General features: G+C 49.8%; 1 protein-coding gene across 1 annotated transcript in view; it reads left to right on the plus strand.

The window, feature by feature from the left end:
- Window positions 1–22,449, plus strand: part of WDFY4 (WDFY family member 4) — a gene marked incomplete at its 5' end in the record, with an annotated part of 260,170 nt that extends 237,721 nt beyond the window's left edge. Inside the window, 9 exons of the mRNA XM_082672941.1 lie at window positions 2,064–2,276; window positions 4,603–4,750; window positions 5,848–6,032; window positions 6,805–6,963; window positions 10,967–11,146; window positions 15,037–15,219; window positions 17,232–17,316; window positions 20,936–21,047; window positions 22,033–22,449. Of these exons, the coding sequence (XP_082529067.1) occupies window positions 2,064–2,276; window positions 4,603–4,750; window positions 5,848–6,032; window positions 6,805–6,963; window positions 10,967–11,146; window positions 15,037–15,219; window positions 17,232–17,316; window positions 20,936–21,047; window positions 22,033–22,099 (1,332 nt within the window). The 3' untranslated portion in view covers window positions 22,100–22,449. The remainder of the gene's footprint in view (window positions 1–2,063; window positions 2,277–4,602; window positions 4,751–5,847; window positions 6,033–6,804; window positions 6,964–10,966; window positions 11,147–15,036; window positions 15,220–17,231; window positions 17,317–20,935; window positions 21,048–22,032) is intronic.
- Between the last annotated feature and the right edge of the window lie 572 nt (window positions 22,450–23,021).

The following is a 23,021-nucleotide window of genomic DNA, read 5'->3' on the forward strand; positions in this document are numbered from 1 at the left end:
TGAGGACCTCAGGGTGCCCTCAGTGTTCATGGAGACTTTCTGCCCGAGTGGATGGCTGTGATAAGCACTTCTGAGGCTCTTATGTCTGGAGGGCCCAGAGAAGCAGCTGGGTCCCGTGCCCCGGATTGGCAGGAGAAGGCTTGGGTTCTGGGCTCTTTTAAGAGCTCCATTAGGCTTTGCCCTTGTGCCAATTGTTGTGGGACTCATGGGGGAAGCAAATTCAGATTCTTGTTGGATGGAGGGCAAGTCAGTGCCCTTAGCCAACTCTACGCACAGGGCCAAGCCCTGGGCCATGTTGCCCAGTATAGGTCAGGGGGCTGGAGGCTCCAAGGGGCTCCCACTGGCCAAAAGATTTGCCAGGACTGGGGAGGCCTTGACTTATAATGCAGAAAGGCTGATGTGGGTAGAGGCCAGAGACCATTTGGGGTCACGTATCCTGGATCAAATACCTGCGTTAGCATAAACACATGACAGCCTGTTCAACGTCAACATCATTAGTCATCAGGGAAACATACACTAAAACCACGAGATGCTACTACACATGCACAAGAATGGCTAAAATTTAAAGTACTGCTAAAACCAAGAGTTACGCAAGAATGTGGAGCAAGCAGAATTCATCATGCATAGCTGGTGGGGAAAAAATGGTATAGCCACTTTGGAAAAGAGCTTGGTCATTTCTTATGAAGTTGAAGATGCTTTTGCCGTATTGCCCAGCAATTCCACTCGTAGGTGTTTACCCAAGAGAAACGGAAACTTGTCCACAGAAAGATGTGTACATAAATATTCATCAGTTTTATTTATACTAGTCAAAAAGAAAAGACAACCCAAATGTCTATCACTGGTAAATGGCTAAACAGGTGATACATCCATACAATGGAATATTACTTAGCAACAAAAAGGAACAGATTATGGGTACATGAACCAACAGGATGAATCTCGAAAGCATTGTCCTGACCAAAAGTAGCCCCAACCCAAAGCTCCATATACTGTGGGATTCTATTTTTGTGACTTGTTTGAAAAGGTAAACTGTGGAAGCAGAAAGCAGGTCAGGGGTTAGTCTGGGTAGGAGATGAGCAAAAAGGAGCAGAAGAGAACTTTTTGAGTTGACGTAAATATTCTATATCTTGATTATGGTGTTGGTTACATGACTACATGCATTTTTTAGGACACATTAAACTGTACATTTAGGGCAAATTTTATTGGCAGCAGGCCTGACTAGTAACAACAAAGCTGTGTCTTTTCCTCTGTCCTTCTCCCTTGGCGAGGAGAAAGTTCTTCCCTGGTTTATCCTTGCCTCTGGGAATTCGGTAACGGCAGTCATCACACCTCCTGCGGCATTACCCACGTGTGGCCTTCTCAAAACCACTTTGGCCATGTGCCTCAGAAAATTAACCTGGCCCAGGTGACCTGATTTTCCCAAGCCCAAGTGTAAGTGTGCATGTCCTCCCAGAGGATCGATAAGGGGAGCCCAGACAATTCCAAATGAACATCTTTGGGTTCTGGGACCAAGCTTTGGAGCTGGGCTCTACTCAGCAGAAACATGTGCCATCTCTCAGGTGAACTGGGACATCAAAACACAGGCCCACATTCCTTCTTTTTTTTTTGCGGTACGCGGGCCTCTCACTGTTGTGGCCTCTCCCGTTGCGGAGCACAGGCTCCAGACGCGCAGGCTCAGCGGCCATCGCTCACGGGCCCAGCCGCTCCGCGGCATGTGGGATCTTCCCGGACCGGGGCATGAACCCGTGTCCCCTGCATCGGCAGGCGGACTCTCAACCACTGCACCACCAGGGAAGCCCCCACATTTCTTCTTGCTCAAGGTTATTTTACGGACTGGACAGGCTAGTCAGACCTGTTGTGCCACACTAGCTGGAGGCAGGAATTAGGTGGTCCTCAGATGGACTGCACGTCTGCTGCTTAGTGCTCATCCAACCCAGGGAGGCATCCCTCATCTTTCCTGTGCTGATCTGGCGTCCTGAACCACATGACCCGTCCTGATCTGGGCAGAGGGCCCATGAGTCCATGAGACACCTGTGTTTTTCATGCTCTTTGGGTTTTGGTTCCAGGCTTTGGAAAGTGACTTTGTCAGTGCCAACCTGCACCACTGGATAGACCTCATCTTTGGGTACAAGCAGCAAGGGTCAGCCGCAGTGGAGGCTGTTAATATCTTCCACCCCTACTTCTACGGTGACAAAATGGACCTCAGCAGCGTCAGTGACCCCCTGATCAGAAGCACCATCCTGGGGTTCATCAGCAACTTTGGACAGGTGCCCAAACAGGTACAGCGTGCCGTGGCCTTCGTCTTGCTTTCTTAAAGGAGTGTGTGCAGGATGAGCTTGGATGGGAGGGAGAGTGAGGAGTAAGCAAGGACCGGAGAGGCAAAATGGTCCTCAGTCATCTCCCTGCGCCTTTGATGTCACGGCTCAACCCTCCATTACCATCTGATGTCGATGGAGGTGATGATATCGTGAATGATAATGATGAAGGCAACATCCATCTGTGACCATGTGATAGACTCTATGATAAACACACAGGATATAATTCTTTATATGTGTATCTACCCTGTAGGGTTGTTGTGAAGATCCAACGAGTTAAGATACCAAGTGCTTGAAAGTGCCTGAAACACGATAAGCCTTCAACAAATATTAGTTATTCTTGTGATACCTCACTGAATCCTCTCATAAGCTCTGGGTATGGGGATTCTACAGATCAGGAAACTGAGGCTCAGAGAGGCTAAATAAATAACTTGCCTACAGTTGTACCATTGGCAGGTGACAGCAGCGAGATCTCACCCCATCTGTCTGGCTCCAAAGCCTATGCCATATTGGCCCCATTGTGAGAGCATCCAAATTCTGCCCCAGGGCCCCTGGTGAAATGGTAGGGGTCTTACATGGGCCTTTGGCTCCATCACCTCCATCCGCATCAGGATGGTCCCGTAGTGATGTGAGGCTGTGCCTTTACAATGACATCCTGATGCTTATTTAACTGATCTCAGCCCTCTTCAACTTCACACTCCCATTTGGTGTAGTGATGTTTCATCCCTGAGCACAGCCATCTGGGTTCAGGAGCACAGCCCCACGGACTGTGGGGTCCCAGCCTGGGCAGTCAGGAACCACACTAGGAAATGCGTGCGTAGACCCAGTCAACTCCAGAACCATCCTGGGCATCAGCTTTCCCCACATGGAACCATGAGGCTTGGACGGGCTCATCTAATAACATCTCTTCTGTCTGGCCTTACTGTGACATGCCCAGGTTTGCTCAGCTCCTAGGTAAGGGAAACGTGGAAGGGCCTGAGGGTGACTTGGAGAACAGACCGCACATCCAAATGCGGGTTTGGCCAAGGAAGGCTTTGTAGAAAGGAGAGAATTGCAGGAATGAAGGTTGGGTAGCCAAATGGTTTCATTTTTTTAATTTTAAAAATATTATAATACAGATAAAACAAGTAATTCAAAGTAGCAGTCCACAAGCAAAAATATTTTCACATCAGTGGGATCATGGAAATCACACAATTTAAATTCTGGTTTTGCTTAATGAGATATTGTATGAGCTTGTCAAAAATATTTCTAAAAGATCATCAGAATTAGAATTAGAATTCCGCAAGTGGTCCCAGTCTGAAGACAAGATTAAAATGCTTCAGGACCACGCACTGTTCTATCAAGGGGCTGTGCCTGCAAAAACTATTACAGGGACCCAGCCTGTGGTGCTTTCGTGATTCTGCTGTGAAAGGAGAACATTCTTTAATGCTCATTTAAAAATCATCGTTCTGATTTCTGTTTGTATTGATCACCCATAGACAGTCTAGCATCTGATCGAGGGTTACAACTGAACCAAGGCTGCTCCGAGACCCCCGGGCTGCCTGCTGAGCCCCACCTCTGCCTGTGCACCCAGCCGAGGCCAGCTCCCCCCATATCATGGCGCCCCATGGATGTTTCCATCTGGGAGCAGAGGAATGTGCTGGATGGCTGGAGAGAGCAGCCCGGCACAAGCCCAGTCTGGGAGGGGAGGGTGGAGAGCTGGAGCTGGCCTCAGCTGCACTCTCTGGCACAGCAGCACTTCATGCTTTGTCGAGTTTGGCATTAGGGACAATTTGACAGCAGAGATCTAAGAAAAATGAAAATAAGAAAGGCTGCTAATGGGGTTTGCCTGTGCTCTTTGGAATAGTTGAGAGGATGCTATTAAAGGATTCTGTGTTGATGCCCAGATGGGTGGGCCTGCAGAGAGTGTGTAAGGAAAAGGGGAAAATATGAGAAAAAGCTCAAGCAAATGAAGACAGACGTGATCTACGGAGGAAAGGGGATCATTCTGACCCTATGACATGAGAGGCAGCTCTCCCGGGGATCAGGGGCTCCAGCTTGGAGAAGAAGACAGATTTGGCAACCAGGAGGGCTCTCTGCCAGCCCTGCGCCCTGACCTTGAGAAAGTAGAGCCCCAGGCCTTTCACCGGCAACATCCGAAGGTCGAACCAGATGGTTCTGTTTCAGCTCACCTCAGCCCAGGCAGCTCCCAGGGCAGAGGAGCAGCTGCGACTTGCCCGAGGACAACTCCCCTTCTGTCCATCTGTCCTAATGACCCGTGCGGTGCGTGTCTGTCTCCTTGCCTCTGCAGCTCTTTACTAAACCCCACCCGGCCAGGACCACTGCAGGGAAGGCTTCCCCTGGAAAGGACGCCTCCACACCTGTGAGCGTGCCCGGTCACCCACAGCCCTTTCTCTACAGCCTGCCGTCGCTGAGACCCTCCCAGGTCACAGTCAAAGGTGAATACCTGGCCCTGCTTCGTTTGGTGCCCTGTCCCACAGCTGTCCCCTCAGTGACCGGTGTTCCTCTGGAGGTTCAGAGGCACAGGCCCAGGCAGGGGCTTGGGGGCTGATTCTGCATGGCTGTGTCTCCAGGCGTAATGGGAATCTGGGGAGACCTCTACTCTGGAAGTGTCTGGGACCGCCTCTGTTACACCCTGACTTCTGAAGACTCACCAGTCTGTCTGTCTGTCTGTCTCTCTGAGACATGCACCCCCTCTCTTTCACGTAAGACACATATATGAACACACACATGCAAACACAACACACACACACACGTGCGCGCACACACACACACCCCTCCTCACCTCCAGAGCTAAGTGGGAGGTCCCAGGTTTCCCAAGGGAGGGTTCCAGCCCCCACTCTCGGCACCCGCACTCACTGTTGCTCCTGAGCCTCCAGGTGGACCGGCAGCCACTGGCCAGGAGCATGTGCCCTGGGGCAGATGGCCCGGCTATGAGCCCCAGCCCTGCTTCCTAGAGGAGCTGAGTGTGTGTGAAGTCTGATGTCTGTGCCACCCTGGGGCCTGCACTGCTTTGGGGATGTCTCACCACCTGGAATAATTTTCTGGTCCCAAGGAGTATAAGGTCAGGTTTTGGGGGGGGGTTTCTTTTGAAATCCAAGAACAGTGTCCTTGGCATCTCCATACAAATACTGCGCACTAACCGATTGCATGACTGGACCTCCACCTCCAGACCTGCTAGAGTTGGTGCGTGGAAGGGGCAGGAAGGGCAGAGCCCCCAGGCTCCTCTGGCTGTGTGCTGTCTTCCCCAGAAGCCTGGGCTCCTCCTCCCTTGGCATCAGTCAGAAAGAGACACTCAAGACCTGCATGGCCACATGCATCTTGTATGTGCTAAGTCTGGGGAGGGACCCGGGGCCAGCGTGTAACGTGGCCCCGGAGGGAGGCCCAGGAGGGAGGTACCTTGATGAGGAGCGGCTCGCGCCTGGGCAGGCACTTTGCCAAGTCGGGGTTGGCTGCGCATGGCTCCTCTCTGGGCCCAGCTAAAGCGGGTGTTGCCGTTTGACAAGTCGGCTCCGCCGTACTGACTGGGGGGCAGATATGTACCTTTTCTCTCTAGGCTCGGAATCCCCCAAAGGAGCCATCGGCCACATTGTTCCTACGGAGAAGACCATCCTGGCCGTGGAGACGAACAAGATGCTGCTGCCTCCTCACTGGAGCAGGACCTTCAGTTGGGGCTTTGACGACTTCAGCTGCTGCCTGGGCAGCTACGGCTCTGACAAGGTGAGTGGTGCCGGGGCGCAGGGCAGCCCCAGGGCCGCAGCCTCCTTCCGGTTGGGGCATAGGTGGTAAGGAGACAGGCGAGCCCCAAGCAGCCATGGTCACCCACACCCCTTCCTCCACGTGGCTGTGCCCCCAGCCTGCGACTGTCACCCAGTGTGGGCAGAAAGTCCTGGGGGCTCCTCCAGCCCGGGTCACAGCTTAAACTCAGAAGGGACATGCTGAGTATTCGGCTGCCGCCAGAAGCGAGCCACGCAGTTGCTCGTCCTCTACCCCTGCTTTAGGCCATCCACTTATGTCTACCTTCTTGATGTGGCCCTGGCTACCTCTGGCCTCCTTTGCTACCCTCGCTCCTCTCCCACCCTATCACGTGGCATGAATTCCCTACCCACCAAGCTTCCTCGCCCCTCCCTAGCCTTCCCCCACCTCCTTCACGAGGCAGCCTGTGAAACTGGTCCGAGATGTCACCCCTTCCTGAAAGCTGACTCTGACTTTCCCAGGCCCACGGGGCGTTTTTGCTGTGTTCCCATAGCCTCCTGCTCCCTTGTCTCTCCCCACCTGCTCCTTGTGTGGTGTGAGCTCTTTGGGGACAGACCTGGACGGCCTGGATTTCGTCACCAGGGCTTGTCACGTCCCTCGGCTCCCACAGCACGCAGGCAGGCAGGCTAGCGGCACCATCCAGCCCTGCCTGCACCCCTCCGTCGCCCTGTCCCAGCTCCCTGCCCTGTGCCGGCTCTGGCACCAGTGCTCATCCCACTCGTCTAATCTCCCGCAGATCCTGATGACGTTCGAGAACTTGGCCGCCTGGGGCCGCTGTCTGTGTGCCGTGTGCCCGTCCCCCACGACCATCGTCACCTCTGGGACCAGCGCCGTGGTGTGTGTGTGGGAACTCAGCATGGCCAAAGGTCGCACCACAGGCCTGCACCTCAAGCAGGTACAGTGCCTCTGCAGGTGGGGCGCCTTGGGCAGGTGTGGTGGCTCAGGGCAGGTGTAGTACCTTGGGCAGGTAGGGTGCCTCAGGCAGGTATGGTGCCCTAGCGTGCTCCAGCTCCCGAGCACTGAGAGCCCTGTCTCCCTTGGGAGCAGAGAGCACAGTGAGACACTGAGGGCAGCACATGGCTCTGTGTCACTCAGGGGCACGGTTTCATGCCCTTGGATGGATTTAACAAGCTCACAGGGCCAGTGCCTCCATGGAGACCCACACCTCGGTGAGAGAGGCTGCTTACACGTGAGGGCCAGTGAAACTGGGGTGGTTTTCTTTTTTTTTGCACTAAGGGTCATGTTTGAACATTTGTCACGGGCACCTTTATGTGAATGGCCTCATTTTACCTCCTCAACAACCCTGTGTCCCCATAGCCTGTGGGATAATATAGGAATCATTATCATCCCTACTTCACTGGTGGAAAACCACGTGCAAGGAAGTTAAGTGACATGTCCAAGATCATAGAGCCAGAAAATGAAAGACTATCTCAGAACAGGGGGGGTTGTGGCGGAAGCAGAGGGAAGAGACCTGGAGGCAGACAACTCGTCTGGTCTTACCTCGCAAACCACGGCTGCTCGGAATAATAAACGGAGAGTGGAACCGGCTGCTTGCTTAACTCTGCACATTAACCATAATCTTGGAAAGCAGGTATTGTTAGTCCCACTTTTAGATAAGGAAACTGAGGCTCAGAAAGGTCAGGGTTGCCTTTTAATCTAGGTTTGTCTAACTCTAAGTCTAGTGCTTTCCCCTGTGTATGCTTGAACTTGCTGGAGAATATCGCTAGGGGACATTTCCACCTCCAAAATGCAATTCACGTTTACATCTGTGTTTTAGTGAACCGTATAGCCCCAAAGTAACAAAAAAACGTTAACCATACAAGGCTCATCACTGACCAGATTTCCTAAACTCAACATGTTTCACTGGAACTGATTCTGGGTTTCTCTGGATGCTTTTCTAGTCACTCAAGTCTCCCCAGAGCCTGCCCTTGTCCCCCGGCACCACCCCCAGCACTCGCGTGGTGCACAGCGACAGGCACTCAGTAAACGTGAGGTGAAGGAATGAATGTGTCAGTGCTGAGGGAGCTGGTTAATCCTGCAGAGGCGGTGGCATCTGCTGAGAGGCAGCTGTGTAGGTCAAGTGCAGGCTGCCTTCACCCAGACTCTCACGGGAAGTCCTCCCAAGCCAGCCTTGGAGCCCCCTGTCTTTTCACATCTTCACCTTCCTGACCTATGTGAAGAGACTGTGCACTACCATTACGCGTGTGGAGCATCCCCCTCCCCCAGGCATCACTCCGGGGACAGCAGGAGATCCAGCCCAACCCCAAAGCCACCTTGGGGAGCCGGGGAAGTGACCCACCCCCCATCGCCGCTCCAAGGTCCTGTTTAGTGGCGAAGATGCAGCGTAAAAACCCCGGTACTGACAGCATAACACATAATTTATCATCCTCTCCTAGTTATAAATCAAGAGAAAAAGGGTATCCCACAAGCTCTTGTTTCCTAAGCAAAATAAAACACTTTATCATTTACCTACAGAGGCTGACCTGGCCTTGGGGATCCCCCAGATGGGAAGCTGCTCAGAGGGAGGTCTGTCCCTGACTTGTAGACTTGTAGGCAGAGAAGTCATCATTAAATAGCTTCATTAACAGTTTAAGTGTTTCTTTTCTAAAAATATTACAACATTAAAGACAAATTTCAAAGTTAAACAGTTTTCTATAATCTGTATAAAAGTTCTCATTGTTGCATACTGCCACCCCCACATATACATATTTATACCATTCTGATCACTGTGTAGATACGTTGATTCTATTTTCACCCAGTGTATCAAATTGGGTCCTCTTTTCTACAGTCTCTGTAATTTACATTTCAATTGTTCCATATTATTCCATCTCCATAAAATTATATTTCAGTTGTTTTATGTCAAGGCACCACAGTTTAATAAACCATTTCTTCTAAAACTAGACAGTTACATAGCTTCCAATTTTAACTTTTAAATAGTGCTTCAGAAAACATCTTATATAGATTGCTGTTTGCTTCTGATTAATGGTTTCCTTATAGTAGATTTCAAGAAGTGGAATTTCAGCGCGGTGACATAACGCTTTCTATAATGGTTCTGTCGCTTTACAGTGCCACCACAATTAATTAGGAATACCCGCCTCACCACAACATATCCAGCGTGGGGAATTATTTTCAGAGGGTTTTATTTTACTTTATTTTATTTATTTTTTGCTACTTGAGTTAGGTATAAGGTGATATAGTGGAGTTATTTTAATTGGCCGTGGAGAAAGGTATTATTCTGAGAAAACAGAAGAGACAATGGAGAACATTTAAAATCGCTGTCCTCCATCATTTTTCCCCAGGCCTTTCCAGATGGGGAGTGGTGCTGGCTGCCTCCAGGTGCTCTAGTTTCCTGGCTGGTGGGAGGCAACAGCCTTACGTAGGTGGACAGTGCCTGTGCGTGCAGTGGTCCCTCACTCTCCAGCGCCTCCCCTGCAGAAAGCCGGCAGCCCCGGCTCCAGTAACGGACAGCTCACACAGGCTCTGGGCTCACAGCCTCTGTCTCTGAATCCGCAGCACATGCACCTGGGTCCCCTGGCGTGCACTCTCTGGAGTGGTCCTATCCCCTGCGGTCAGAACTTAGCCATCAGGCATAGTTCGTTCTGGGAGGACCACCAGGAAGCTCCTGTCAAACCCTCTGCTTTCCTCTATTCATTTAGACAGTTTCCACTTCCCTAGTATGAATCCAACCTTCTTCCGTGGGTCACATCCAGAACCTTGCCAGCACCATCTGGTTGATGCCGTGTTAGGACCCATGGAGCACAAATGGGAATCTGTGGCAGAACTTTTAATTGCTATGACCAGGCAAAGTGACAGCTTAGAAAAATGACGCTCAGCCTCATTGACCCAAATGAGTGAGTGGTGGACGGTCCTGGGGGTGGAGATTCACCACTAGGTGAGGCAGGGTAGTCACGTTTTAGAACACCACCTCCGCACTTCTCAGGCTGATTCCAGAGGACAGCAGGCACATGTGTGCACGACAGCTCTCAGACCAGGCTTAGCTGGCAGCCTCTGGGACAGCTGTGATGGAAACTGCCACTGCCAGCAGCAGTGGGCCTGGGGGTACCAGTGTGCCTGGCAGGCCTCCCCAGTGCCTCAGGAACGTGTCCCCAGGGAGCAAGGCCGCTGGCCAGGTCTGGACACGTAACCATCCATAAGCCAAGCCAGACCCTGCACAGGCCAACCTGAGGGCCAAGACTGAGGCCCTGAGTCACCGGCTGCTAGGAAGCGAGACTGGATATGAACCCGGATCCTTTGGACTTGAAAAGTCAACACCTTTTAAACTATGACCTGACCTCCCTGCCTTCTTCCCAGTTTAGTTTCCAGGGGCATGTGTGTTTCTGAGGTTCCCTTAGTGTGATGCTCAAACTTGAGCATGCCTGAAAAATCCCTGGACAGCTTGTGAAAACCCAGGTTTCAGGGCCCCACTCCCAGAGTTTCTGATTCAGTAGATCTGGGTGGGACCAAGAATTCACATTTCTGACAAGTTCCCAGATGATGCTTGTGCTGCTGGCTGGGACCCCACACATTACAAGTCAGTGCCCTTTGCATATTAATAGCGGTGTGTGTTGCTTCTGGATGCAAGGTAGTGTAGGAGAGCACAGAGCATGAGGATGCTGCTGGTGTCTCTGTCTGGGTTATGATGAAAGGACTGCTGACTCTCCCCAGATGAGTGTCAACCCTGGAAAGTGATGGTACTGAGAAGCCAGCCATTGACCCATGAACACACACACACACACACACACACACACACACACACACAGACTTTGGAATCACTGAGTCACTCTGAGTCTCTGTTTCCTCATCTGGGGCCCAACAGTAAAAGGGAGAGTGGAACATCTCCCCAAGTAGCTGGGTTAAGGGTCCCTCGCATAACGTGTGGTTCCGTCCCCTGTCGCTAGGCCTTATATGGACACACACAGGCTGTCACATGCCTGGCAGCATCGGTAACCTTCAGCCTCCTGGTGAGTGGCTCCCAAGACTGCTCATGTATCCTGTGGGACCTGGACCACCTCAGCCGTGTAGCCTGCCTGCCCACCCACAGGGAGAGCATATCTGCCGTTGCCATCAGCGATGTGTCGGTGAGGCCCCTCTTTCTCAAATGTCTGTGTCCTCAACATGTCCATGATTCTGCACGCTGGCGTGGTGGCCAGTGCCCCGAGAGGAAACCTAGGGGCAAAGACCACCCCAGAGTATTGAGAGACCCCAGATGTGTGGAACATTCTCTACACAGGCAGAGTAGAGCCATCAACGAGTCTCAATTTGGGTCTTGATTTTATTTTTTTGCTTCTTTATTTTTTTTCCTTCAGTGGCTGGGGTAGTGGGAGGTGTCTGTTCTAACACAGGCGTCAGGGAGTTGGAGCAGGAAGTTGGCTTTGGTGAGAGATCTTCTGGGTTGCCTGACTAATTCAGCTAGCTGACTGCAAATCTGTGTTGACTCAGCAGGTGCCTCTGGTCTCCAAGGCAGGAAGTGCCTCTGCTTGTCCCTCCATGCTGGCTACCAAAGATAAGCCTGTCAGGAACATGTGTGTGTGTGTGTGTGTGTGTGTGTGTGTGTGTGTGATAGACTAATACATATATATATATATATATGTATATATATATCAGTGTATACATATATCAGTGATATATATCAGTGTATACCTATATCAGTGATATATATCAGTGTATACATATATCAGTGATATATATCAGTGTATACATATATCAGTGATATATACATATATCAGTGTATACATATATCAGTGATATATATCAGTGTATACATATATCAGTGTATACATATATCAGTGATATATATCAGTGTATACATATATCAGTGTATACATATATCAGTGATATATATCAGTGTATACATATATCAGTGATATATATCAGTGTATACATATATCAGTGATATATATCAGTGTATACATATATCAGTGATATATATCAGTGTATACATATATCAGTGATATATATCAGTGTATACATATATCAGTGATATATATCAGTGTATACATATATCAGTGATATATATCAGTGTATACATATATCAGTGATATATACATATATCAGTGTATACATATATCAGTGATATATATCAGTGTATACATATATCAGTGATATATATCAGTGTATACATATATCAGTGATATATACATATATCAGTGTATACATATATCAGTGATATATATCAGTGTATACATATATCAGTGATATATACATATATCAGTGTATACATATATCAGTGATATATATCAGTGTATACATATAACAGTGATATATATCAGTGTATACATATATCAGTGATATATACATATATCAGTGTATACATATATCAGTGATATATATCAGTGTATACATATATCAGTGTATACATATATCAGTGTATACATATATCAGTGATATATATCAGTGTATACATATATCAGTGATATATATCAGTGTATACATATAACAGTGATATATATCAGTGTATACATATATCAGTGATATATACATATATCAGTGTATACATATATCAGTGATATATATCAGTGTATACATATATCAGTGTATACATATATCAGTGATATATATCAGTGTATACATATATCAGTGATATATATCAGTGTATACATATAACAGTGATATATATCAGTGTATACATATATCAGTGATATATACATATATCAGTGTATACATATATCAGTGATATATATCAGTGTATACATATATCAGTGATATATACATATATCAGTGTATACATACATCAGTGATATATATCAGTGTATACATACATCAGTGATATATACATATATCAGTGTATACATACATCAGTGATATATATCAGTGTATACATATATCAGTGATATATACATATATCAGTGTATACATACATCAGTGATATATATCAGTGTATACATATATCAGTGATATAGACATATATCAGTGTATACATACATCAGTGATATATATCAGTGTATACATATATCAGTGATATATATCAGTGTATACATACATCAGTGATATATACATATATCAGTGTATACATATATCAGTGATATATATCAGTGTATACATATATCAGTGTATACATATATCAGTGATATATATCAGTGTATACATATATCAGTGTATACATATATCAGTGATATATATCAGTGTATACATATATCAGTGATATATATCAGTGTATACATATAACAGTGATATATATCAGTGTATACATATATCAGTGATATATACATATATCAGTGTATACATATATCAGTGATATATATCAGTGTATACATATATCAGTGATATAGACATATATCAGTGTATACATACATCAGTGATATATATCAGTGTATACATATATCAGTGATATATACATATATCAGTGTATACATACATCAGTGATATATATCAGTGTATACATACATCAGTGATATATATCAGTGTATACGTATATCAGTGATATATACATATATCAGTGTATACATACATCAGTGATATATATCAGTGTATACATATATCAGTGATATATACATATATCAGTGTATACATACATCAGTGATATATATCAGTGTATACATACATCAGTGATATATATCAGTGTATACATACATCAGTGATATATATCAGTGTATACGTATATCAGTGATATATATCAGTGTATACGTATATCAGTGATATATATCAGTGTATACATACATCAGTGATATATATCAGTGTATACATACATCAGTGATATATATGTATCTATCTCAGTGTGGAGCTGCTTCTACACTGGAATCCCCATCATAGGGTATAGGGTTTTCTGAGGATCCAGAGACTCTGCATCTGCTAATAGAAAAACCTAGGGGCCTGGAGCCTGGACAGACTGAGCAGGGGTACCACAGGAGGAGGAAGAGATGATGAAGGAGCCTCCTGGTGCTAATTTGGCTGAAAGTGGTGATCCAGATAGGCTTGGATCCAGGATGAATATTAGATGGGCACATGGATGACGGTGGATGGATGATGGATGGATGGACGGATGGTGGGTGAACGGATGAATGGGTGCATATACTGGGGAAACCACCAAGCCCTGATCTGGGAGAAAATAAATTCATAAGGAATTATGTCCCCAGACCTCAGAGAAGACTGATATCAGGACCACAACTTGTTTAACTCAGCTTGTCCTGGAGCTGGTTGAGCTCACCGAGTGCCTGCTGGGCCCCGCGCTGGGTGCTTGGTAGAGGTGTATCAGACATGGTCCCTGGCCTCAGGCAGACTCCACCAAACGATTCAGGAAAGGACATGATGGAGCCCAGCCCAGAGGGCTGCAGAGGGGCAGGGAGCTCCCTACATCCCTGCTGTGGTCAGGGCAGGGTTCAGAGGCATGGCCCCAGATGGCTCTTGGGGTCCTTGGTGGGTCCTTGGTGGCAGTGACCGCTACTCTGTTGGGCACAAAATAGACAAGGACTTGAGAAGAAAACACTCTGGACATAAACATTTCAGAAGATGCAATGGGCAGATTTCTCCTCAGAAATTCCCCCTGGGACGGTGGGGGGAAGTTTGCCCCATTTTATGAGCCACATGCAGTCATTCAAACCTCTGTAACTTGCCCTCCACCAGGTGTCATCCAAAGCTGCTTCATGGGGACAGGGCTGGCCAGCCAGGTGTGGACCCTGTGTCCAGGCCAGGGGTGGTGTGCAGGCTGGGTCTTCTATGCCAGTCAGTACGCTGCCAGGGAGAGGGCTGTGGGAGGAGCCCAAAGGGTGAGCCAGCCGGTCTGAGCTGGGGACAGCAGTATCCAAACACTTGACTGCAGTATGAAGAGAACCAGAAATGTACACTTGTGTGAAAACACAGCAGACCTATGAGTCTGCTGGGAAGAAGTGGGTATCTTAGGAGGTCTGGGAGTACCTTGGTTAGTCCTCAGAAGATGACACGTTGAGGGTGCTTATGTGTACAGACCGAGTGGCTGGGCAGATGGGGAGGCAGCAACTCCTGCCTGAAGTGAAGCCCGCTCTCACTGCTGCAGGGCACCATCGTCTCCTGTGCGGGAGCCCACTTGTCGCTGTGGAGTGTCAACGGACAACCCTTGGCCAGCATTACCACGGCCTGGGGCCCAGGAGGAGTCATAACCTGCTGCTGCGTGATGGAGGGGCCAGCATGGGACACGAGCCATGCCATCATCACAGGGAGTCAGGATGGCGTGGTCCGGGTAGGTGTGTCTTGGGCAGGATGAGGGCATGGTACAAGAAATGTGTTCATCTCCATTCTACCCACTTCCTCTAAGGGTCAAATCTGCAGGCTGCATTTAAGACCATCCCAGACCACGTCCCCACACAGCAAGTGAGGGCAAAGGCAAGGCTCTTTCCAGGCAAAAAGTAAATACATAAAATTATATAATAGATAAAATTATATAAAATTTTATACATACATATACTCATACAATGAAATACATACTTACTGTCACAAGGTATAAAAGCTGAATGGTCAAATGCATAAGAACATAGGCCATTACTGAAAAGAGACATTTGGGCCATCCTTTCATCCATCCATCCATCCACTAATCCATCCACCCATCCAACTATTTATCTCTCTACCTACTCATCCATCCATTCACTATTCCATTCATTCATCCATCCTTTCATTCTTCCATCCATCCTTCCACCTACCCATCTACCCACTCACATGTCCCTGCAACTATCCATCCATCTATCCACCTAACATTCATTGAACTCTGGCTCTGTACCAAGTTCCTACAAGCCGTAGGGGACACAGAGATTAATAATAAACAGGCCCTTGTCCTCAAGATGCTCACATTCTAGAAGGGAAGACAAACAGAAAATACATGAATATGGTTCATGCTATGACTGGGATAATCAAAGAGTGCCATGGATCCTCTGAGGAGGGCCATGGACAGAGAGATCATCAAGAAACCAAGAAGACAACGAAGGAGAAACACTGAGGTGGGAGGTGTAGCACGGAGAACAAAACACAGTAATTTTTCCGAGACTGACAGGGAGGAGGAAGGAATGAATAAGATAAGGAATAATTAAGAGCCCTACTCAAGAAACTGGCACTTGAAATCCACAGTTTGTGAGACGAAATGTCAATTGAATGCCACTAGGTATTCAAGAAAATGCCCTTTGAATTCTCACTGTGTGCCAGGACGGCTAAAACGCAGCCCTGTCCTCCCGGAGCCTCCACGCCCAAAGTCTCAGAATAATCATGGAGGTGATGCGTCAGGAAGCAGAATGAGTAGCGTGGTGGGGGTCCAAGGGGAGCATGGATTTATTTCCAGCAGAGAGTGGTGGCATTTCAGCGGAGCCCTGAGGATGAGGAGAGGTCGGGGCATATGGAGAAGGCCATGCAGGCCGGCGCACCAGCGTGCGTGCACAGGAGAGTTGACTGAGGGGAACCCCCCGAGAAATCTCCTAACAGGGCCCCATCCGTCGGCTGGGAGGGCCAGGGTCGCTGCAGAGAGCAGGGTGTCCTGGGTTGGCCAGAACATGAGGAGGCAACGGAAGTCCAGGCTGGGTGGGTCGTGGTCGGCACTGTGGGTCCGTGAGAGGAGCCTGGGCGGCTGGGCAGCAGCTGCCTTTCCTTCGTGGGGCCCCCAGCGCAGGAGCGTGAGTCTTCCAGGGGCTCAGCCCTCGTCCACGCAGCGCAGTGACTCCCGGGATGGCTTGGCACTGGGCTAGACCCGGCACGGCGCTCACAGCAGCATGTAAGTGGAGGCTGCTCGTTGTCCTGTGGGGACAGAAAGTCCAGGCTCAGCAAGTGGGGTGCCGTCTCTGCTCAGCCTGAGGGCGCCCACTTCAGGCCTGGGACCAAGGACCAGACACAGAGGACGGGAGGCCCTGCTGCTGAGTGGTGAGGGAGGCTTCCAGGGATGGTGGCAGGCAGACAGGACGGCACTAGCTGAGTAAGATGATAGTAAGCTGGCTGCTGAGTCTCGTCCCTGTAGGTAAGGGGTCGGGGAGATGCCCCATGACCCAGAGGTGGGGAGGGAACTCGCCCAGGCTACAGCTGTGCTCGGCCAAACCTCCGCACAGGGAAGCTGAAGCCTAAGCAGGCTTTTCTCCCGAGAATATGGCAACATCAAAAGTGAGAGGGGGCCATGCCCCGCTTCCCTCAGGGTCCCCCAGGTGTGGAGGAGTGGATGGGCCCCGAGCCTGCAGACAGGTTCACTGCCCCAGCCCATGGCGTGTTCTCTGTTCTGGACAGATCTGGAAGACCGAGGAGCTGAAGATGTCTGTTCCTGAGCAGGCAGCGCCAGAGGGGCCCTGGGCTGCACCTCCAAGCCCCAGAGGTAACTGCTGTGCTAGTGATGCCTGTGGGGCGCCCTTGGCTTGCTCAGCCCTCCCTCCCCTCTCCTCTCCTTGGCCCGAGGGCTGCAGCTCCATCCAGGCCTGCAGAGCCCAGGGAAGCCATTGAGTCTCTTGGGATGTTGCCAAGCTTGCAGGTGAGGAGCACGTTTCCCGAGAGCTGCTGGTGGAGTGTGAAGCGGTGTTTCAAAGCCTCCCTGAGCACCAGACTCATGCTGCAGGGGTCAGCGAGCTCTGGGATGCTTCTCGGGCGTGTGAACACTGGTGACGGTGGTTGTGGGGCTCCGGAGCCCCAGGAGGGGGACACACCCAGCAGGGCTTGGTTTGATGCTCTCCGTCTTCCTGGGTGACTCTTAAATGCCAAACTCCCCAGCCCAGGACTTGGATCCAGCTGGCTGTTGGCCTGGACTGCCAGGCTGCAGACAGGAGCAGGGACGGCTTTGCTGTGTCCCGGGGAGAGGAAGTGGTTCCATAGGCCCCCGTCTGCCCTGCTGATCCTGACTCAGCCCCGCTACTCTCCATGGCAAGTTCCTCAAAGTGGGTCTGAGGATCATCTGCGTCAGCATCGCCCAGGAGGCTCATGGAACATTGAGATCCGGGACCTGTTCTCAACCCAACCTCAGGGAAAAGGTTGGAGGTGGTCAGAGTTCCCATGTCTAACAAGTCCCCAGGTGAGTGGTGGTGTCGCCGAAGTAAGAGAACCACCGTCCTGCAGCAGAGCCCTCTTTGGTTGTGGCAGCTGGGCCTGAAACAAGAAAATCCGTTCTCCCTTCTGCCATCATGGCCTCTGGCACCAGCACCACCATGGCCACCATCGCAGAGCTGTGAGGGAGAGAGATGACCGTGAGCAGTGTCCACTGTGCATGCTTCCCGTGCATTCTCTTATTTCTCACGGCAACCCCACGAGGAAGATACTACGATGACACCTGTGTGAGAAATAAGGAAACTGAGGCAAGGAGCAGTCCAGCAACTTGCCCAAAGTGACCCAGAAGCGCATTACTACTATCGTTCTCATTTCTGCCGCCAGAGTAGACACGCCCACTGCCAGAACGAGCTCAGCCACCGGCACCAGCCCGTTCCCTCCAGGATGAGCACAGGCACAAACCTCACCACCAAGGCCGTCACCTCCTCTTCTCACCTCCCTGGGGCCCCGCCATCACCTCCTCCAGTGCAGCCAAGCTTTCTCAGTTCTGTCTTCGCCAAAGGTTCTGGCCCAGAACTGAGACATCCTTCTTCGTGCCCACGATTCAAGAAAGCACGTTACCATGATGTGAGAACTCTCCTGTCATCATGAGTCCTTCTGGTTTGCTCTACATTTCAGGACCCACATCCACTAGAGAGAATTTTCCAGGTTGTGGAGGGTTGCCTTCTAAAGGGAGTAGCCATTTTTAGTTAGTTCATTTCTGAAATGTGCTCTGCACGTCCTTGATTCATTTAGTCACTGATTCATGGATTCTTTATTCACATAGGAGGGGCATTTGCTCAGCCCCTACTAGGTCCTGAGATCTACATGGGAATCCCTTTCCTCAAGATAACACCATCTGGAAGCCCTTGTCCACAACCTGGGCCAACCAGAGTGGTGACCCTACAAGAATCTACAACCACTGTGGATTCAGTTCACTGGTCCTAAGACCTCTAGGGTCCTTTGGGACCACAAGGAATCAGCCCATCTTAGTGTAAAAAGAGACGCGTGAGGATTGCGCACTCTAGGGAACTCACGGCACTTCTTTGGAGAACAGGGAGCAAACTCTCTCCCCTGCCTCCACCCACTCAGCAAGTACGAGGTTCTTATCCTCTGCCTGTTCATGAAGAGATTCTGTGGCACACCTGCTTGAGAGCACACCACTTCAGTCTTGGGCTCAGCTACCCACTTCTGAAGCTTCCAAACTCCCATAAGCTAAAGGTATTAGCTCAGCCCCTGGTTGATAAGTGGATGTCTGAGCAGGAATGCTGGTTGCGTGGGTGGGTGGATGGATGGTGGGACAGACAGACAAAGGGCACCTCAGAGCCATTCCGTTGGTTCTGGAAGTGCCAATGGATTCACAGGTTTCTACTCAGGATGGACAAGGCTGTGCTCATTGGGAATGGGGTCTCGTGAAATGAGAAGATGAAAATCAGGAAACAAGGCTCTAGACCCAGCTGCGTCTCCAGCAACCTCTTAGGCCCTCAGTTTCATCAATAGAGGTACTTCCTGTACATCCTAACTCGTAGGAAGCAGATGACAGAAAGATAATAGACGTAGTCCAAGATCTACTCAACAAAATGTAGTTCATCATTATCATTTTCTTGGACTACTAAGAGACTTCTCCCCTAACACACCAGCTGATGACATTAGGGGACTTACAAGATGGTGTCAGGTGGACAGGAGCCCCAGGCCCACATCCTTCCCATGCTGTTTGTCCTGACCTGCCTGAGGTCACAGCTGTCAAGTAGAATTAACTGCCAGGGTTGCAGTTACAGTTCAAGGGAGGATTTGGATGAAATGACACAAGGGCACAGACATACTCATAAAACTCAGGCTGGGCCACCGCGTAGAGTTAGCAAATCCACGTGCAGGTTTACAGGCCTGAGCCACCGGAGGGCTGCTTGTTCTCATAATATTGCTTATAACTGTTTTGTTGGAAGGGGACCAGTACTGGGCCTGACACACAGATGTTTGCACGTCTCTTGGTGTGTCTATTACTGCATTCCTCAAATACCTTAAGGGGCAAGAAAGGAGTTCTTTGAGGGTATTGAGGATATTAAGGTTACTGCATTTGTGTGCAGATGTAATCTGATTTCTGCCTGGAATTCATTTATTTGTCATTTGCAGCAAGGACCAACCCAGTTGAGTCCAATTTATTTTGGGAATCGCTCCATAGATTTGGGCTCAATCTGGTACATAAAAAATGCTTGGGAAAAGCTTGGTTTTTGGATTTTTGCAGAAACACAAAATGCACAGAGCTGCCTGCCACCCTGGGACAGCTGGGGCAGCTGCACCACTCCTGCCCTGACTCCGACCAAGTGACTTTGCAGAGACAGACCCAGCTGACGTCTCTCCACCTCACCCTCCAAGAAGCAATTACTGTCTGTCCCCAAATACAGTCATTAAAATGACTGAAGTAACAATCATTGAGTTATATTTTTTGAAAAAACGTTCTCTGCATTTAATTATTGGTTGTGGCGTGAGAGGATTTAGATAAGTTGATAATGCCGACTTTATGTAATTTATTTTTACTAAGCAATTATGGGCTGCATTACATTCCTGGCAGCAAGGTATTGTGGGGCATCTTATTAAGCATAAAGCCAGTAAACACTGATGAACAATTTTGCTGAACTAGGCATGCAATTTAGAAAGCAATAATACACAAATCCAATTTGGTACACAATGGATACCGCAGCACGTCAGCACATGTAACTATCACAGCCTGCAAATTAAATTGGGACGGCCCTTTTTGCAACAGCACAGACCAAGATTAAATATATTTTCCCCCTCAATTTAACAAGTTGCTGACCACAAATATAAATATATGTGTATGTGTTTGTGGCCCTGCGTGTAAACGTACACATGCACGTGTGTGAAAACGCTTGGGTTTTCTAACTCCCCTCGCACACTCCTCACAGGTCACAGGTGGGAGAAGAATCTTGCCCTCTGCAGAGAGCTGGATGTCAGCGTTGCCTTGACAGGGAAGCCCAGCAAGGCCAGCTCTGCGGTGACAGCTCTGGCTGTGTCCAGGTAACGACGGGCTGGCTGCTCCCGGCCTCCAGCAGAGGGCGCTGTGCCACCCCTAGGAAAGCCCTGGCTGTTCTGCTCAGGCCTCCCTGGCCCTGGGAGGTGGCCTTGCTACAGGGACCCAGGAACCCAGAGGGGCCCAGCATATACAGCATACAGGCGAGGCGGCCGCGTAGGGCCCTAGGAAATGGTTTTTGACACACACATTCTTGCTTTTCCTCTCTCTCACTCTCTTGAATATCTATGAATTCATAAAGAAATCAGGAGGTAAAAGTATATTGTTTTGTGATTTTATCCTAAAGAGGGACTTTTTTCCTCAGGTCCACTGCCAATGGTTAACATTTGGTATAATGATTATCCTACGTTACAGAAATTGCCTTTCAAGGGCTCTAAGCCAATGTGGAATAGACAAGTGTCAGATACGACGTTTGACGTTTGGCTACATTGTTTTATTTTTCACAATTACCCGGTGGCGGTGCTTACTGTCATTAGCCAATTCTACTCACTAGGAGTGTAGTCTCGGGGGGCCAGACCTTCAGGAGCCACTGTCCTTCCCTCCCTGCCCTGGAGGGGGCCATTTGGGGTCCGTGGTGGTGGGAATGCCGGGCTGAGGCGGGGTGGCTCAGGCTGGAGTCTGTGGGTAGGGACAGAAGGCCCTGAGCCCTAATTCTTTGCTGGAGAACTTGTCCTTCCTTCTACCCACCAGCCTGACTGCGTATCAGCTCGAGGGAGAAGTTGAGGGCCTCGCCCTCCTCCCTGGAGCCCTGCTCTCTGGGAGCGTCCCCTCAGTGCTTTGCGAGCCACAAGCCTCCTAGTTCAAAGTTGTCCCCGGTTCAAAAGACTCTCCGGTGGGTCAGCTCCCCCCGCTTCGGGTGGAGGCCAGGTACAGGCTCCTGGGGTCCTGGACTGAAGCCCCACGTTGTAACACCGTGCGCGCAGGCTGCACAGGCTTGCTCTAACGTGCTTGTCTGTTCTTTCTCTTCCCAAGAAACCAGACCAAACTCCTGGTCGGCGATGAGAGGGGGAGAATATTCTGCTGGTCCACAGAGGGTTAGGAGGCGAGAGCTGGTGGAGGCGCTGGCACGGCAGCCGTGTGCCCTGAGGGGCAGCAACACCAAGCAGAAGGCGCAGACTCAGTGCCAGGGGCGCCAAGGAAACCCCCAGCCTCCCTTCCGAAAGGTCCCCAAGGATGTGGCCCCTGGCCGCTAGAGCTACACGCCCTGAACTTTGGCCTTGGATTGCACAGGGATGCACTTCTACAAAACAGATACACGCGTCCATCGGGGCCCGTGAGCAGAGCACTGGAAAGCGTGGCGCGAGGGTGCTAACCGGCGCACGAAATCACACGTGACTCACTTTTCATAGGGCTTGCTGCACTGGAAAAACACTGGGCCGCTTACTGGAAACTAATGGGAAAGACTGTATTGTTGTTATTTTACTAAAACAACTATTTTCCAAACACAAGAGGGCTCTTGAGTTTAAAATTTCCACCCTTTCCCACTGAGGTATTTGTAGCCCCACACTTAGAAAGGCCTCAGGGACGCACAGCCCCCTTTCAGAGTGTCTCTCCGCCCCTCCAGCTCCCCCGGTGGAATCTGGCTCCTCCCGTGGTCTTGCTTGCTGTGTGGGGGGACCTTAGCGTCGGGAGCAGGGGCCCACACTCGAGGCCCAGCAGCCGTGGCTGGGCTCAGGCCACGGACGCAATGGCTGCCCACCGCAGGCGTAGGCCAGTCAGCTGGGAGGACACACCCTGCCTGGGGTGCCTGCTCCCACTCTGCACCCCACAAGCAGGTGGTGGGTCCCAGCTGGGCTCGGTCTTGGCAGGTTTTTCCAGGGACCTGTCCGTACAAGGTCAAGGGCCCCAGTCCACGTGCTGGTTTTGAGTTGCAGCTCATCTCGCGAGAATCTGGACTGCCATGTGACTTTGGTTCTCCATCTGAAAGTACATGGCAGTGGGTATTAGCCCCTCTGAGGAAT

Source organism: Grampus griseus (assembly GCF_964374135.1).
Source record: "Grampus griseus genome assembly, chromosome: 16".
NCBI lineage: Eukaryota > Metazoa > Chordata > Mammalia > Artiodactyla > Delphinidae > Grampus > Grampus griseus.